We start from the raw sequence: 15,581 nt of genomic DNA on the forward strand, positions 1-15,581 counted from the left end.
GTCCTGGTTTAGTCCTGGTTTAGTCCTGGTTTAGTCCTGGTTTAGACCTGGTTTAGACCTGGTTTAGACCTGGTTTAGACCTGGTTTAGTCCTGGTTTAGTCCTGGTTTAGTCCTGGTTTATATAAAGGTTCTGTTGGTCGGGTTTGGTTCCTCTTTGTATCGTTGTGGTTCGTTAGAGGTTGAACCAGTTCCTCTGGCTCGGCGGCTTCAGGAATGTGATGGAACAAAAGCTCAGACTCAGATTCAAGTCCGACTCGACTGAACTAAACCTGTGACACGAGCTCTACAGCGGGAATCTGCTCTTTTAACTCTTTTCATCCAAAAGAGAAAATGAAGTCGTTAAAACATGAAATCTAACCCCATGAACATGACACAACATCAACGTGGAACTACGATACCTAAAGTATCTTATTACTACAGTAATCTCAGTTCTACTACAGACGCCTGTAGTAGAACTGAGATTGTTAGCCGTGTGTTAGCCGAGGTAGCCTGAGTTAACTCTGTGTTAGCTCTGTACTAAAACAGAGCTAACACAGAGTTAAGGCTAAGATTCCCTAAAGATTTGGCATTTTGTCCGGGGGCCGAACTCAGCGTTCTATTTTTTACTATTTTCATCAGCAACCCCCGATATTCTAACCCCCTAACAGTAACCCTAACCCTGTGTTACCTCTGTGTTAGCTCTGTGTTAGCTCTGTGTTAGCTCTGTGTTAGCTCTGTGTTAGCTCTGTGTTAGCTCTGTGTTAGCTCTATGTTAGCTCGTACTTTCCTCATGTTCTCCAGCTCGCTCTGCTTGCTCTCGTTAGCCCTCTGTTAGCTCTGTGTTAGCTCTGTGTTAGCTCTGTGTTAGCCCTCTGTTAGCTCTATGTTAACTCGTACCTTCCTCATGTTCTCCAGCTCGCTCTGCTTGCTCTCGTTAGCCCTCTGTTAGCTCTGTGTTAGCTCTGTGTTAGCTCGTACCTTCCTCATGTTCTCCAGCTCGCTCTGCTTGCTCTCGTTAGCCCTCGTTAGCCCTCTGTTAGCCCTCTGTTAGCCCTCTGTTAGCCCTCTGTTAGCCCTTTGTTAGCCCTCTGTTAGCTCTCTGTTAGCTCTGTGTTAGCCTTCCTCCGTTAGCCTCATGTTCTCCAGCTCTCTCTGTTAGCCCTCTGTTAGCCCTCTGTTAGCCCTCTATTAGCCCTCTGTTAGCCCTCTGTTAGCTCTGTGTTAGCTCTGTGTTAGTTCGTACCTTCCTCATGTTCTCCAGCTCGCTCTGCTTGCTCTCGTTCGCCCTGTTAGCACTCTGTTAGCCCTCTGTTAGCCCTCTGTTAGCTCTGTGTTAGCTCTGTGTTAGCTCTGTGTTAGCTCGTACCTTCCTCATGTTCTCCAGCTCGCTCTGCTTGCTCTCGTTAGCCCTCTGTTAGCTCTGTGTTAGCTCGTACCTTCCTCATGTTCTCCAGCTCGCTCTGCTTGCTCTCGTTAGCCCTCTGTTAGCCCTCTGTTAGCCCTCCGTTAGCCCTCTGTTAGCTCTGTGTTAGCTCGTACCTTCCTCATGTTCTCCAGCTCGCTCTGCTTGCTCTCGTTAGCCCTCTGTTAGCCCTCTGTTAGCCCTCTGTTAGCCCTCTGTTAGCTCTGTGTTAGCCCTGTTTTAGCTTGTACCTTCCTCATGTTCTCCAGCTCGCTCTGCTTGCTCTCGTTCGCCCTCTGTTAGCTTTCTGTTAGCCCTCTGTTAGCCCTCTGTTAGCCCTCTGTTAGCCCTCTGTTAGCCCTCTGTTAGCCCTCTGTTAGCCCTGTGTTAGCTCGTACCTTCCTCATGTGCTCCAGCTCGCTCTGCTTGCTCTTGTTCGCCCTCTGTTAGCCCTCTGTTAGCCCTCTGTTAGGCCTCTGTTAGGCCTCTGTTAGGCCTCTGTTAGGCCTCTGTTAGCCCTCTGTTAGCCCTCTGTTAGCCCTCTGTTAGCCCTCTGTTAGCCCTCTGTTAGCCCTCTGTTAGCTCGTACCTTCCTCATGTTCTCCAGCTCGCTCTGCTTGCTCTCGTTGGCCCTCTGTTAGCCCTCTGTTAGCCCTCTGTTAGCTCTGTGTTAGCTCGTACCTCCCTCATGTTCTCCAGCTCGCTCTGCTTGCTCTCGTTAGCCCTCTGTTAGCCCTCTGTTAGCCCTCTGTTAGCCCTCTGTTAGCTCTGTGTTAGCTCGTACCTCCCTCATGTTCTCCAGCTCGCTCTGCTTGCTCTCGTTAGCCCTCTGTTAGCCCTCTGTTAGCCCTCTGTTAGCTCGTACCTTCCTCATGTTCTCCAGCTCGCTCTGCTTGCTCTCGTTAGCCCTCTGTTAGCCCTCTGTTAGCCCTCTGTTAGCCCTCTGTTAGCCCTCTGTTAGCTCTGTGTTAGCTCGTACCTCCCTCATGTTCTCCAGCTCGCTCTGCTTGCTCTCGTTAGCCCTCTGTTAGCCCTCTGTTAGCTCGTACCTTCCTCATGTTCTCCAGTTCGCTCTGCTTGCTCTCGTTAGCCCTCTGTTAGCCCTCTGTTAGCTCTGTGTTAGCTCGTACCTCCCTCATGTTCTCCAGCTCGCTCTGCTTGCTCTCGTTAGCCCTCTGTTAGCCCTCTGTTAGCTCTGTGTTAGCTCGTACCTTCCTCATGTTCTCCAGTTCGCTCTGCTTGCTCTCGTTAGCCCTCTGTTAGCCCTCTGTTAGCCCTCTGTTAGCTCTGTGTTAGCTCGTACCTTCCTCATGTTCTCCAGTTCGCTTTGCTTGCTCTCGTTAGCCCTCTGTTAGCCCTCTGTTAGCCCTCTGTTAGCCCTCTGTTAGCCCTCTGTTAGCTCTGTGTTAGCTCTGTGTTAGCCCTCTGTTAGCCCTCTGTTAGCCCTCTGTTAGCTCTGTGTTAGCTCTGTGTTAGCTCGCACCTTCCTCATGTTCTCCAGTTTGCTCTGCTTGCTCTCGTTAGCCCTCTGTTAGCCCTCTGTTAGCCCTCTGTTAGCCCTCTGTTAGCCCTCTGTTAGCCCTCTGTTAGCCCTCTGTTAGCCCTCTGTTAGCTCTGTGTTAGCTCGTACCTTCCTCATGTTCTCCAGCTCGCTCTGCTTGCTCTCGTTGGCCCTCTGTTAGCCCTCTGTTAGCCCTCTGTTAGCCCTCTGTTAGCCCACTGTTAGCTCTCTGTTAGCCCTCTGTTAGCCCTCTGTTAGCTCTGTGTTAGCTCGTACCTTCCTCATGTTCTCCAGTTCGCTCTGCTTGCTCTCGTTAGCCCTCTGTTAGCCCTCTGTTAGCTCTGTGTTAGCTCGTACCTCCCTCATGTTCTCCAGCTCGCTCTGCTTGCTCTCGTTAGCCCTCTGTTAGCTCTGTGTTAGCTCGTACCTTCCTCATGTTCTCCAGTTCGCTCTGCTTGCTCTCGTTAGCCCTCTGTTAGCCCTCTGTTAGCCCTCTGTTAGCTCTGTGTTAGCTCGTACCTTCCTCATGTTCTCCAGTTCGCTTTGCTTGCTCTCGTTAGCCCTCTGTTAGCCCTCTGTTAGCCCTCTGTTAGCCCTCTGTTAGCTCTGTGTTAGCTCTGTGTTAGCCCTCTGTTAGCCCTCTGTTAGCCCTCTGTTAGCTCTGTGTTAGCTCTGTGTTAGCTCGCACCTTCCTCATGTTCTCCAGTTTGCTCTGCTTGCTCTCGTTAGCCCTCTGTTAGCCCTCTGTTAGCCCTCTGTTAGCCCTCTGTTAGCCCTCTGTTAGCCCTCTGTTAGCCCTCTGTTAGCTCTGTGTTAGCTCGTACCTTCCTCATGTTCTCCAGCTCGCTCTGCTTGCTCTCGTTGGCCCTCTGTTAGCCCTCTGTTAGCCCTCTGTTAGCTCTCTGTTAGCCCTCTGTTAGCTCTGTGTTAGCTCGTACCTTCCTCATGTTCTCCAGTTTGCTCTGCTTGCTCTCGTTAGCCCTCTGTTAGCCCTCTGTTAGCCCTCTGTTAGCCCTCTGTTAGCCCTCTGTTAGCCCTCTGTTAGCCCTCTGTTAGCCCTCTGTTAGCTCGTACCTTCCTCATGTTCTCCAGCTCGCTCTGCTTGCTCTCGTTGGCCCTCTGTTAGCCCTCTGTTAGCCCTCTGTTAGCTCTGTGTTAGCTCGTACCTCCCTCATGTTCTCCAGCTCGCTCTGCTTGCTCTCGTTAGCCCTCTGTTAGCCCTCTGTTAGCCCTCTGTTAGCCCTCTGTTAGCTCTGTGTTAGCTCGTACCTCCCTCATGTTCTCCAGCTCGCTCTGCTTGCTCTCGTTAGCCCTCTGTTAGCCCTCTGTTAGCTCGTACCTTCCTCATGTTCTCCAGTTCGCTCTGCTTGCTCTCGTTAGCCCTCTGTTAGCCCTCTGTTAGCTCTGTGTTAGCTCGTACCTCCCTCATGTTCTCCAGCTCGCTCTGCTTGCTCTCGTTAGCCCTCTGTTAGCCCTCTGTTAGCTCTGTGTTAGCTCGTACCTTCCTCATGTTCTCCAGTTCGCTCTGCTTGCTCTCGTTAGCCCTCTGTTAGCCCTCTGTTAGCCCTCTGTTAGCTCTGTGTTAGCTCGTACCTTCCTCATGTTCTCCAGTTCGCTTTGCTTGCTCTCGTTAGCCCTCTGTTAGCCCTCTGTTAGCCCTCTGTTAGCCCTCTGTTAGCCCTCTGTTAGCTCTGTGTTAGCTCTGTGTTAGCCCTCTGTTAGCCCTCTGTTAGCCCTCTGTTAGCTCTGTGTTAGCTCTGTGTTAGCTCGCACCTTCCTCATGTTCTCCAGTTTGCTCTGCTTGCTCTCGTTAGCCCTCTGTTAGCCCTCTGTTAGCCCTCTGTTAGCCCTCTGTTAGCCCTCTGTTAGCCCTCTGTTAGCCCTCTGTTAGCTCTGTGTTAGCTCGTACCTTCCTCATGTTCTCCAGCTCGCTCTGCTTGCTCTCGTTGGCCCTCTGTTAGCCCTCTGTTAGCCCTCTGTTAGCCCTCTGTTAGCCCACTGTTAGCTCTCTGTTAGCCCTCTGTTAGCCCTCTGTTAGCTCTGTGTTAGCTCGTACCTTCCTCATGTTCTCCAGTTCGCTCTGCTTGCTCTCGTTAGCCCTCTGTTAGCCCTCTGTTAGCTCTGTGTTAGCTCGTACCTCCCTCATGTTCTCCAGCTCGCTCTGCTTGCTCTCGTTAGCCCTCTGTTAGCTCTGTGTTAGCTCGTACCTTCCTCATGTTCTCCAGTTCGCTCTGCTTGCTCTCGTTAGCCCTCTGTTAGCCCTCTGTTAGCCCTCTGTTAGCTCTGTGTTAGCTCGTACCTTCCTCATGTTCTCCAGTTCGCTTTGCTTGCTCTCGTTAGCCCTCTGTTAGCCCTCTGTTAGCCCTCTGTTAGCCCTCTGTTAGCTCTGTGTTAGCTCTGTGTTAGCCCTCTGTTAGCCCTCTGTTAGCCCTCTGTTAGCTCTGTGTTAGCTCTGTGTTAGCTCGCACCTTCCTCATGTTCTCCAGTTTGCTCTGCTTGCTCTCGTTAGCCCTCTGTTAGCCCTCTGTTAGCCCTCTGTTAGCCCTCTGTTAGCCCTCTGTTAGCCCTCTGTTAGCCCTCTGTTAGCTCTGTGTTAGCTCGTACCTTCCTCATGTTCTCCAGCTCGCTCTGCTTGCTCTCGTTGGCCCTCTGTTAGCCCTCTGTTAGCCCTCTGTTAGCCCTCTGTTAGCCCACTGTTAGCTCTCTGTTAGCCCTCTGTTAGCTCTGTGTTAGCTCGTACCTTCCTCATGTTCTCCAGTTTGCTCTGCTTGCTCTCGTTAGCCCTCTGTTAGCCCTCTGTTAGCCCTCTGTTAGCCCTCTGTTAGCCCTCTGTTAGCCCTCTGTTAGCCCTCTGTTAGCTCGTACCTTCCTCATGTTCTCCAGCTCGCTCTGCTTGCTCTCGTTAGCCCTCTGTTAGCCCTCTGTTAGCCCTCTGTTAGCTCGTACCTTCCTCATGTTCTCCAGCTCGCTCTGCTTGCTCTCGTTAGCCCTCTGTTAGCCCTCTGTTAGCCCTCTGTTAGCCCTCTGTTAGCCCTCTGTTAGCTCTGTGTTAGCTCGTACCTCCCTCATGTTCTCCAGCTCGCTCTGCTTGCTCTCGTTAGCCCTCTGTTAGCCCTCTGTTAGCTCGTACCTTCCTCATGTTCTCCAGTTCGCTCTGCTTGCTCTCGTTAGCCCTCTGTTAGCCCTCTGTTAGCTCTGTGTTAGCTCGTACCTCCCTCATGTTCTCCAGCTCGCTCTGCTTGCTCTCGTTAGCCCTCTGTTAGCTCTGTGTTAGCTCGTACCTTCCTCATGTTCTCCAGTTCGCTCTGCTTGCTCTCGTTAGCCCTCTGTTAGCCCTCTGTTAGCCCTCTGTTAGCCCTCTGTTAGCTCTGTGTTAGCTCGTACCTTCCTCATGTTCTCCAGTTCGCTTTGCTTGCTCTCGTTAGCCCTCTGTTAGCCCTCTGTTAGCCCTCTGTTAGCCCTCTGTTAGCTCTGTGTTAGCTCTGTGTTAGCCCTCTGTTAGCCCTCTGTTAGCCCTCTGTTAGCTCTGTGTTAGCTCTGTGTTAGCTCGCACCTTCCTCATGTTCTCCAGTTTGCTCTGCTTGCTCTCGTTAGCCCTCTGTTAGCCCTCTGTTAGCCCTCTGTTAGCCCTCTGTTAGCCCTCTGTTAGCCCTCTGTTAGCTCTGTGTTAGCTCGTACCTTCCTCATGTTCTCCAGCTCGCTCTGCTTGCTCTCGTTGGCCCTCTGTTAGCCCTCTGTTAGCCCTCTGTTAGCCCTCTGTTAGCCCTCTGTTAGCCCACTGTTAGCTCTCTGTTAGCCCTCTGTTAGCCCTCTGTTAGCTCTGTGTTAGCTCGTACCTTCCTCATGTTCTCCAGTTTGCTCTGCTTGCTCTCGTTAGCCCTCTGTTAGCCCTCTGTTAGCCCTCTGTTAGCCCTCTGTTAGCCCTCTGTTAGCCCTCTGTTAGCTCGTACCTTCCTCATGTTCTCCAGCTCGCTCTGCTTGCTCTCGTTAGCCCTATGTTAGCCCTCTGTTAGCCCTCTGTTAGCTCTGTGTTAGCTCTGTGTTAGCTTGTACCTTCCTCATGTTCTCCAGCTCGCTCTGCTTGCTCTCGTTAGCCCTCTGTTAGCCCTCTGTTAGCCCTCTGTTAGCCCTCTGTTAGCTCTGTGTTAGCTCTGTGTTAGCTCGTACCTTCCTCATGTTCTCCAGCTCGCTCTGCTTGCTCTCGTTAGCCCTCTTTTAGCCCTCTGTTAGCCCTCTGTTAGCTCGTACCTTCCTCATGTTCTCCAGCTCGCTCTGCTTGCTCTCGTTGGCCCTCTGTTAGCCCTCTGTTAGCTCTGTGTTAGCTCTGTGTTAGCTCGTACCTTCCTCATGTTCTCCAGTTCGCTCTGCTTGCTCTCGTTAGCCCTCTGTTAGCCCTCTGTTAGCCCTCTGTTAGCCCTCTGTTAGCCCTCTGTTAGCCCTCTGTTAGCTCTGTGTTAGCTCGTACCTTCCTCATGTTCTCCAGTTCGCTTTGCTTGCTCTCGTTAGCCCTCTGTTAGCCCTCTGTTAGCCCTCTGTTAGCTCTGTGTTAGCTCTGTGTTAACCCTCTGTTAGCCCTCTGTTAGCCCTCTGTTAGCTCTGTGTTAGCTCTGTGTTAGCCCTCTGTTAGCCCTCTGTTAGCCCTCTGTTAGCCCTCTGTTAGCCATCTGTTAGCCCTCTGTTAGCTCTGTGTTAGCTCTGTGTTAGCTCGCACCTTTCTCATGTTCTCCAGTTTGCTCTGCTTTCTCTCGTTAGCCCTCTGTTAGCCCTCTGTTAGCCCTCTGTTAGCCCTCTGTTAGCCCTCTGTTAGCTCGTACCTTCCTCATGTTCTCCAGCTCGCTCTGCTTGCTCTCGTTAGCCCTCTGTTAGCCCTCTGTTAGCCCTCTGTTAGCTCGTACCTTCCTCATGTTCTCCAGCTCGCTATGCTTGCTCTCGTTAGCCCTCTGTTAGCCCTCTGTTAGCCCTCTGTTAGCCCTCTGTTAGCCCTCTGTTAGCTCTGTGTTAGCTCGTACCTTCCTCATGTTCTCCAGCTCGCTCTGCTTGCTCTCGTTAGCCCTCTGTTAGCCCTCTGTTAGCCCTCTGTTAGCCCTCTGTTAGCCCTCTGTTAGCTCGTACCTTCCTCATGTTCTCCAGCTCGCTCTGCTTGCTCTCGTTAGCCCTCTGTTAGCCCTCTGTTAGCTCTGTGTTAGCTCTGTGTTAGCTCTGTTTTAGCTCTGTGTTAGCTCGTACCTTCCTCATGTTCTCCAGCTCGCTCTGCTTGCTCTCGTTAGCCCTCTGTTAGCCCTCTGTTAGCCCTCTGTTAGCCCTCTGTTAGCCCTCTGTTAGCTCTATGTTAGCTCTGTGTTAGCTCGTACCTTCCTCATGTTCTCCAGCTCGCTCTGCTTGCTCTCGTTAGCCCTCTGTTAGCCCTCTGTTAGCCCTCTGTTAGCCCTCTGTTAGCTCTGTGTTAGCTCTGTGTTAGCTCGTACCTTCCTCATGTTCTCCAGCTCGCTCTGCTTGCTCTCGTTAGCCCTCTGTTAGCCCTCTGTTAGCCCTCTGTTAGCCCTCTGTTAGCCCTCTGTTAGCCCTCTGTTAGCTCTATGTTAGCTCTGTGTTAGCTCGTACCTTCCTCATGTTCTCCAGCTCGCTCTGCTTGCTCTCGTTAGCCCTCTGTTAGCCCTCTGTTAGCCCTCTGTTAGCCCTCTGTTAGCCCTCTGTTAGCTCTGTGTTAGCTCTGTGTTAGCTCGTACCTTCCTCATGTTCTCCAGCTCGCTCTGCTTGCTCTCGTTAGCCCTCTGTTAGCCCTCTGTTAGCTCTGTGTTAGCTCTGTGTTAGCTCTGTGTTAGCTCTGTGTTAGCTCGTACCTTCCTCATGTTCTCCAGCTCGCTCTGCTTGCTCTCGTTAGCCCTCTGTTAGCCCTCTGTTAGCCCTCTGTTAGCCCTCTGTTAGCTCTATGTTAGCTCTGTGTTAGCTCGTACCTTCCTCATGTTCTCCAGCTCGCTCTGCTTGCTCTCGTTAGCCCTCTGTTAGCCCTCTGTTAGCCCTCTGTTAGCCCTCTGTTAGCCCTCTGTTAGCCCTCTGTTAGCTCTGTGTTAGCTCTGTGTTAGCTCGTACCTTCCTCATGTTCTCCAGCTCGCTCTGCTTGCTCTCGTTAGCCCTCTGTTAGCCCTCTGTTAGCCCTCTGTTAGCCCTCTGTTAGCCCTCTGTTAGCCCTCTGTTAGCTCTATGTTAGCTCTGTGTTAGCTCGTACCTTCCTCATGTTCTCCAGCTCGCTCTGCTTGCTCTCGTTAGCCCTCTGTTAGCCCTCTGTTAGCCCTCTGTTAGCCCTCTGTTAGCCCTCTGTTAGCTCTGTGTTAGCTCTGTGTTGGCTCGTACCTTCCTCATGTTCTCCAGCTCGCTCTGCTTGCTCTCGTTAGCCCTCTGTTAGCCCTCTGTTAGCCCTCTGTTAGCTCTGTGTTAGCTCGTACCTTCCTCATGTTCTCCAGCTCGCTCTGCTTGCTCTCGTTAGCCCTCTGTTAGCCCTCTGTTAGCCCTCTGTTAGCTCTGTGTTAGCTCGTACCTTCCTCATGTTCTCCAGCTCGCTCTGCTTGCTCTCGTTAGCCCTCTGTTAGCCCTCTGTTAGCCCTCTGTTAGCCCTCTGTTAGCCCTCTGTTAGCTCTGTGTTAGCTCTGTGTTAGCTCGTACCTTCCTCATGTTCTCCAGCTCGCTCTGCTTGCTCTCGTTGGCCCTCTGTTAGCCCTCTGTTAGCCCTCTGTTAGCCCTCTGTTAGCTCTCTGTTAGCCCTCTGTTAGCCCTCTGTTAGCCCTCTGTTAGCTCTGTGTTAGCTCGTACCTTCCTCATGTTCTCCAGTTTGCTCTGCTTGCTCTCGTTAGCCCTCTGTTAGCCCTCTGTTAGCCCTCTGTTAGCCCTCTGTTAGCCCTCTGTTAGCCCTCTGTTAGCTCGTACCTTCCTCATGTTCTCCAGCTCGCTCTGCTTGCTCTCGTTAGCCCTATGTTAGCCCTCTGTTAGCCCTCTGTTAGCTCTGTGTTAGCTCTGTGTTAGCTTGTACCTTCCTCATGTTCTCCAGCTCGCTCTGCTTGCTCTCGTTAGCCCTCTGTTAGCCCTCTGTTAGCCCTCTGTTAGCTCTGTGTTAGCTCTGTGTTAGCTCGTACCTTCCTCATGTTCTCCAGCTCGCTCTGCTTGCTCTCGTTAGCCCTCTTTTAGCCCTCTGTTAGCCCTCTGTTAGCCCTCTGTTAGCCCTCTGTTAGCTTGTACCTTCCTCATGTTCTCCAGCTCGCTCTGCTTGCTCTCGTTGGCCCTCTGTTAGCCCTCTGTTAGCTCTGTGTTAGCTCTGTGTTAGCTCGTACCTTCCTCATGTTCTCCAGTTCGCTCTGCTTGCTCTCGTTAGCCCTCTGTTAGCCCTCTGTTAGCCCTCTGTTAGCCCTCTGTTAGCCCTCTGTTAGCTCTGTGTTAGCTCGTACCTTCCTCATGTTCTCCAGTTCGCTTTGCTTGCTCTCGTTAGCCCTCTGTTAGCCCTCTGTTAGCCCTCTGTTAGCTCTGTGTTAGCTCTGTGTTTACCCTCTGTTAGCCCTCTGTTAGCCCTCTGTTAGCTCTGTGTTAGCTCTGTGTTAGCCCTCTGTTAGCCCTCTGTTAGCCCTCTGTTAGCCCTCTGTTAGCCCTCTGTTAGCTCTGTGTTAGCTCTGTGTTAGCTCGCACCTTTCTCATGTTCTCCAGTTTGCTCTGCTTTCTCTCGTTAGCCCTCTGTTAGCCCTCTGTTAGCCCTCTGTTAGCCCTCTGTTAGCCCTCTGTTAGCTCGTACCTTCCTCATGTTCTCCAGCTCGCTCTGCTTGCTCTCGTTAGCCCTCTGTTAGCCCTCTGTTAGCCCTCTGTTAGCCCTCTGTTAGCTCGTACCTTCCTCATGTTCTCCAGCTCGCTATGCTTGCTCTCGTTAGCCCTCTGTTAGCCCTCTGTTAGCCCTCTGTTAGCCCTCTGTTAGCCCTCTGTTAGCTCTGTGTTAGCTCGTACCTTCCTCATGTTCTCCAGCTCGCTCTGCTTGCTCTCGTTAGCCCTCTGTTAGCCCTCTGTTAGCCCTCTGTTAGCCCTCTGTTAGCCCTCTGTTAGCTCGTACCTTCCTCATGTTCTCCAGCTCGCTCTGCTTGCTCTCGTTAGCCCTCTGTTAGCCCTCTGTTAGCTCTGTGTTAGCTCTGTGTTAGCTCTGTTTTAGCTCTGTGTTAGCTCGTACCTTCCTCATGTTCTCCAGCTCGCTCTGCTTGCTCTCGTTAGCCCTCTGTTAGCCCTCTGTTAGCCCTCTGTTAGCCCTCTGTTAGCCCTCTGTTAGCTCTATGTTAGCTCTATGTTAGCTCGTACCTTCCTCATGTTCTCCAGCTCGCTCTGCTTGCTCTCGTTAGCCCTCTGTTAGCCCTCTGTTAGCCCTCTGTTAGCCCTCTGTTAGCCCTCTGTTAGCCCTCTGTTAGCTCTGTGTTAGCTCTGTGTTAGCTCGTACCTTACTCATGTTCTCCAGCTCGCTCTGCTTGCTCTCGTTAGCCCTCTGTTAGCCCTCTGTTAGCCCTCTGTTAGCCCTCTGTTAGCCCTCTGTTAGCCCTCTGTTAGCTCTATGTTAGCTCTGTGTTAGCTCGTACCTTCCTCATGTTCTCCAGCTCGCTCTGCTTGCTCTCGTTAGCCCTCTGTTAGCCCTCTGTTAGCCCTCTGTTAGCCCTCTGTTAGCTCTGTGTTAGCTCTGTGTTAGCTCGTACCTTCCTCATGTTCTCCAGCTCGCTCTGCTTGCTCTCGTTAGCCCTCTGTTAGCCCTCTGTTAGCTCTGTGTTAGCTCTGTGTTAGCTCTGTGTTAGCTCTGTGTTAGCTCGTACCTTCCTCATGTTCTCCAGCTCGCTCTGCTTGCTCTCGTTAGCCCTCTGTTAGCCCTCTGTTAGCCCTCTGTTAGCCCTCTGTTAGCTCTATGTTAGCTCTGTGTTAGCTCGTACCTTCCTCATGTTCTCCAGCTCGCTCTGCTTGCTCTCGTTAGCCCTCTGTTAGCCCTCTGTTAGCCCTCTGTTAGCCCTCTGTTAGCCCTCTGTTAGCCCTCTGTTAGCTCTGTGTTAGCTCTGTGTTAGCTCGTACCTTCCTCATGTTCTCCAGCTCGCTCTGCTTGCTCTCGTTAGCCCTCTGTTAGCCCTCTGTTAGCCCTCTGTTAGCCCTCTGTTAGCCCTCTGTTAGCTCTATGTTAGCTCTGTGTTAGCTCGTACCTTCCTCATGTTCTCCAGCTCGCTCTGCTTGCTCTCGTTAGCCCTCTGTTAGCCCTCTGTTAGCCCTCTGTTAGCCCTCTGTTAGCCCTCTGTTAGCTCTGTGTTAGCTCTGTGTTGGCTCGTACCTTCCTCATGTTCTCCAGCTCGCTCTGCTTGCTCTCGTTAGCCCTCTGTTAGCCCTCTGTTAGCCCTCTGTTAGCTCTGTGTTAGCTCGTACCTTCCTCATGTTCTCCAGCTCGCTCTGCTTGCTCTCGTTAGCCCTCTGTTAGCCCTCTGTTAGCCCTCTGTTAGCCCTCTGTTAGCCCTCTGTTAGCTCTGTGTTAGCTCTGTGTTAGCTCGTACCTTCCTCATGTTCTCCAGCTCGCTCTGCTTGCTCTCGTTAGCCCTCTGTTAGCCCTCTGTTAGCCCTCTGTTAGCCCTCTGTTAGCTCTATGTTAGCTCTGTGTTAGCTCGTACCTTCCTCATGTTCTCCAGCTCGCTCTGCTTGCTCTCGTTAGCCCTCTGTTAGCCCTCTGTTAGCCCTCTGTTAGCCCTCTGTTAGCTCTGTGTTAGCTCTGTGTTAGCTCGTACCTTCCTCATGTTCTCCAGCTCGCTCTGCTTGCTCTCGTTAGCCCTCTGTTAGCCCTCTGTTAGCCCTCTGTTAGCCCTCTGTTAGCCCTCTGTTAGCTCTGTGTTAGCTCTGTGTTAGCTCTGTGTTAGCTCGTACCTTCCTCATGTTCTCCAGCTCGCTCTGCTTGCTCTCGTTGGAGACCTGCAGCTGGTTCATCCTCTGCTCCAGCTCCAGCTGCTCAGCCTGAAGCCTCAGCCTCTGCTCCCGCCTCTTCTGACGAGCTTCTCTGTGAGGAGCAGCTCTGTCCTGACGGAGCAGAGACACCACCATCTGGATCGCTGACCACAACAGAGACAGGACAGTCAGTGGACAGTGACCGGACAGAGACAGGACAGAGACAGTCACCGGACAGAGACAGAGACCGGACAGTCACCGGACAGTGACCGGACAGAGACAGAGAGGACAGAGACCGGACAGAGACAGAGACAGGACAGAGACAGGACAGAGACAGGATAGAGACAGGACAGAGACAGAGACAGAGACAGGGACAGGACAGAGACAGGACAGAGACAGAGACAGAGACAGAGACAGGGACAGGACAGTGCTGGATGAACCTTGGAGCCATTCTTGTTTCTTCTTCTTGTCTGAGGCGCTGATCTCGAAGCTTTTCAGAGACGACTTCACCAGAAACAGACACTTCTTTCCCTCTTTGTCCGGCAGAGACTGAGGATGAACAGAACAAAGCTCTCAGGGGCCACTTTGGGAGCTAGAATCTCTCAGGGGCCACTTTGGAAGCTAGAACCTCTCACTCTCAGGGGCCGCTTTGGGAGCTAGAACCTCTCAGGGGCCACTTTGGGGGCTAGAACCTGGGCCAATTTGGGGGCTAGAACCTCTCAGGGGCCACTTTGGGGGCTAGAACCTCGGCCACTTTGGGAGCCAGAACCTCTCAGGGGCCACTTTGGGGGCCTGAACCTCTCAGGGGCCACTTTGGGAGCTAGAACCTCTCAGGGGCCACTTTGGGAGCTAGAACCTCTCAGGGGCCACTTTGGGGGCTAGAACCTCTCAGGGGCCACTTTGGGAGCTAGAACCTCTCAGGGGCCACTTTGGGAGCTAGAACCTCTCAGGGGCCACTTTGGGAGCTAGAACCTCTCAGGGGCCACTTTGGGAGCTAGAACCTCTAACACTTTGGGAGTAAAAGTATTTGTACCTCGACAAAGCAGTTCCCGTCCAGGACGATGTCTCCTTTCTTGTCCTTCTGGTCTTCTCCAGTGAAGTAGGACACACAGTCGGGTCTGAGCACGAACCAGCGCTCGGTCCAGTTTTTACGTTTGTGGCCTTTTTTAAACAGGAACCCCTGAGGACCAGAGGGACCGGGGTCAGACCGGGGTCAGACCGGGGTCAGACCGGGGTCAGACCGGAGGGACCGGGGTCAGACCGGAGAGACCGGGGTCAGAGCTGGTTTGGTACCTGCTTGAGCACGTCCAGGATGAGTTCCTGGTAGACCTCGTTGAGGCCCATGGACAGCGTGTGCCTGTGGATGTTCTTGAAGAGTCCGGCCCCCATGAGGCCCAGCAGCTCCCAGACGCTGAGCTGGGCCCCGTGTCTGGCCCCGTGTCTGGTCCAGGTCTGGTCCAGGCCCTGCTCCACCCAGGACCCGCCCATGGCCTCGCACAGCTTACGTAACAGGTACTCCATCTGAGGACGCACAGACACAAAGGTCACACACGCAGACTGAAGGACCTGCTTTTGACCTTTTGACCACTTGACCACAGCAAAGACACGTCCCAGGTTTAAGACATAAAGTCTGTGAACGGTACCAATCCATTTAAGTGTCCCAAAGCGGCCCCTGAGAGGTTCTGGCTCCCAAAGCGTCTGGCTCTTGGGCTCCAGGAGGACTTCAGCTCAGGGGGAGGAGCCTCCACAGCACAGCCAGATGATTGGACGAGAGAGAAAGCAGACTCAAAAAGCAGAAACACAAAAGAATAATTTGTCTCCAAACTCTGACTTGATCTCGTGCTAAAGCGCCGCGTTTCCACTGATGCTAACGACCATGTGGAGCCTTAGCAATACAAAGCTAGCAAAGCACGTTAGCAATACAAAGCTAGCAAAGCACGTTAGCAACACAAAGCTAGCAAGGCAACACAAAGCTAGCAAAGCACGTTAGCTACACAAAGAGAGCAAAGCGCGTTAGCAACACAAAGCTAGCAAAGCGCGTTAGCAACACAAAGCTAGCAAAGCACGTTAGCAACACAAAGCTAGCAAAGCGCGTTAGCAACACAAAGCTAGCAAAGCACGTTAGCAACACAAAGAAAGCAAAGCGCGATAGCAACACAAAGCTAGCAAAGCACGTTAGCAACACAAAGCTAGCAAAGCACGTTAGCAACACAAAGCTAGCAAAGCACGTTAGCAACACAAAGAAAGCAAAGCGCGTCAGCAACACAAAGATAGCAAAGCACGTTAGCAACACAAAGCTAGCAAAGCACATTAGCAACACAAAGCTAGCAAAGCACGTTAGCAACACAAAGAAAGCAAAGCACGTTAGCAACACAAAGCCAGGTCATAATGTGCCTGACATTAGCAATAGCATTAGCATTAGCATGACATAAAGAGAGGTTCAAACACGGCGTAGAGGCTTAAGCCACGCCCCTCACACACACAGTAGCTTTAGCCACGCCCCTCACACACACACACAGTAGCTTTAGCCACGCCCCTCACACACACACACAGTAGCTTTAGCCACGCCCCTCAAACACACACAGTAGCTTTAGCCACGCCCCTCACACACACACACACAGTAGCTTTAGCCACGCCCCTCACACACACACAGTAGCTTTAGCCACGCCCCTCACACACACACAGTAGCTTTAGCCACGCCCCTCAAACCCTGGACAAAAATATGTATAAAAAGGCTTTCAAACAGAGTCTAAAGGACAAAGACGCAGAGACATGAG

General features: G+C 52.3%; 1 protein-coding gene across 2 annotated transcripts in view; it reads right to left on the reverse strand.

Moving 5' to 3' along the window:
• Window positions 1-15,581, reverse strand: part of swap70b (switching B cell complex subunit SWAP70b) — a 49,919-nt gene that overhangs the window by 25,826 nt on the left and 8,512 nt on the right. For both annotated transcript variants that reach the window (XM_072434925.1, XM_072434926.1), the window contains 4 exons: window positions 14,098-14,325; window positions 13,838-13,984; window positions 13,245-13,353; window positions 12,787-12,968 (listed from right to left, as the gene is read on the reverse strand). In XM_072434925.1, the coding sequence (XP_072291026.1) occupies window positions 12,787-12,968; window positions 13,245-13,353; window positions 13,838-13,984; window positions 14,098-14,325 (666 nt within the window). The remainder of the gene's footprint in view (window positions 1-12,786; window positions 12,969-13,244; window positions 13,354-13,837; window positions 13,985-14,097; window positions 14,326-15,581) is intronic.

This window comes from Eucyclogobius newberryi, unplaced genomic scaffold (genome assembly GCF_026437365.1).
Source record: "Eucyclogobius newberryi isolate DKJ021-1_F unplaced genomic scaffold, fEucNew1.0.hap1 SCAF_7, whole genome shotgun sequence".
NCBI lineage: Eukaryota > Metazoa > Chordata > Actinopteri > Gobiiformes > Gobiidae > Eucyclogobius > Eucyclogobius newberryi.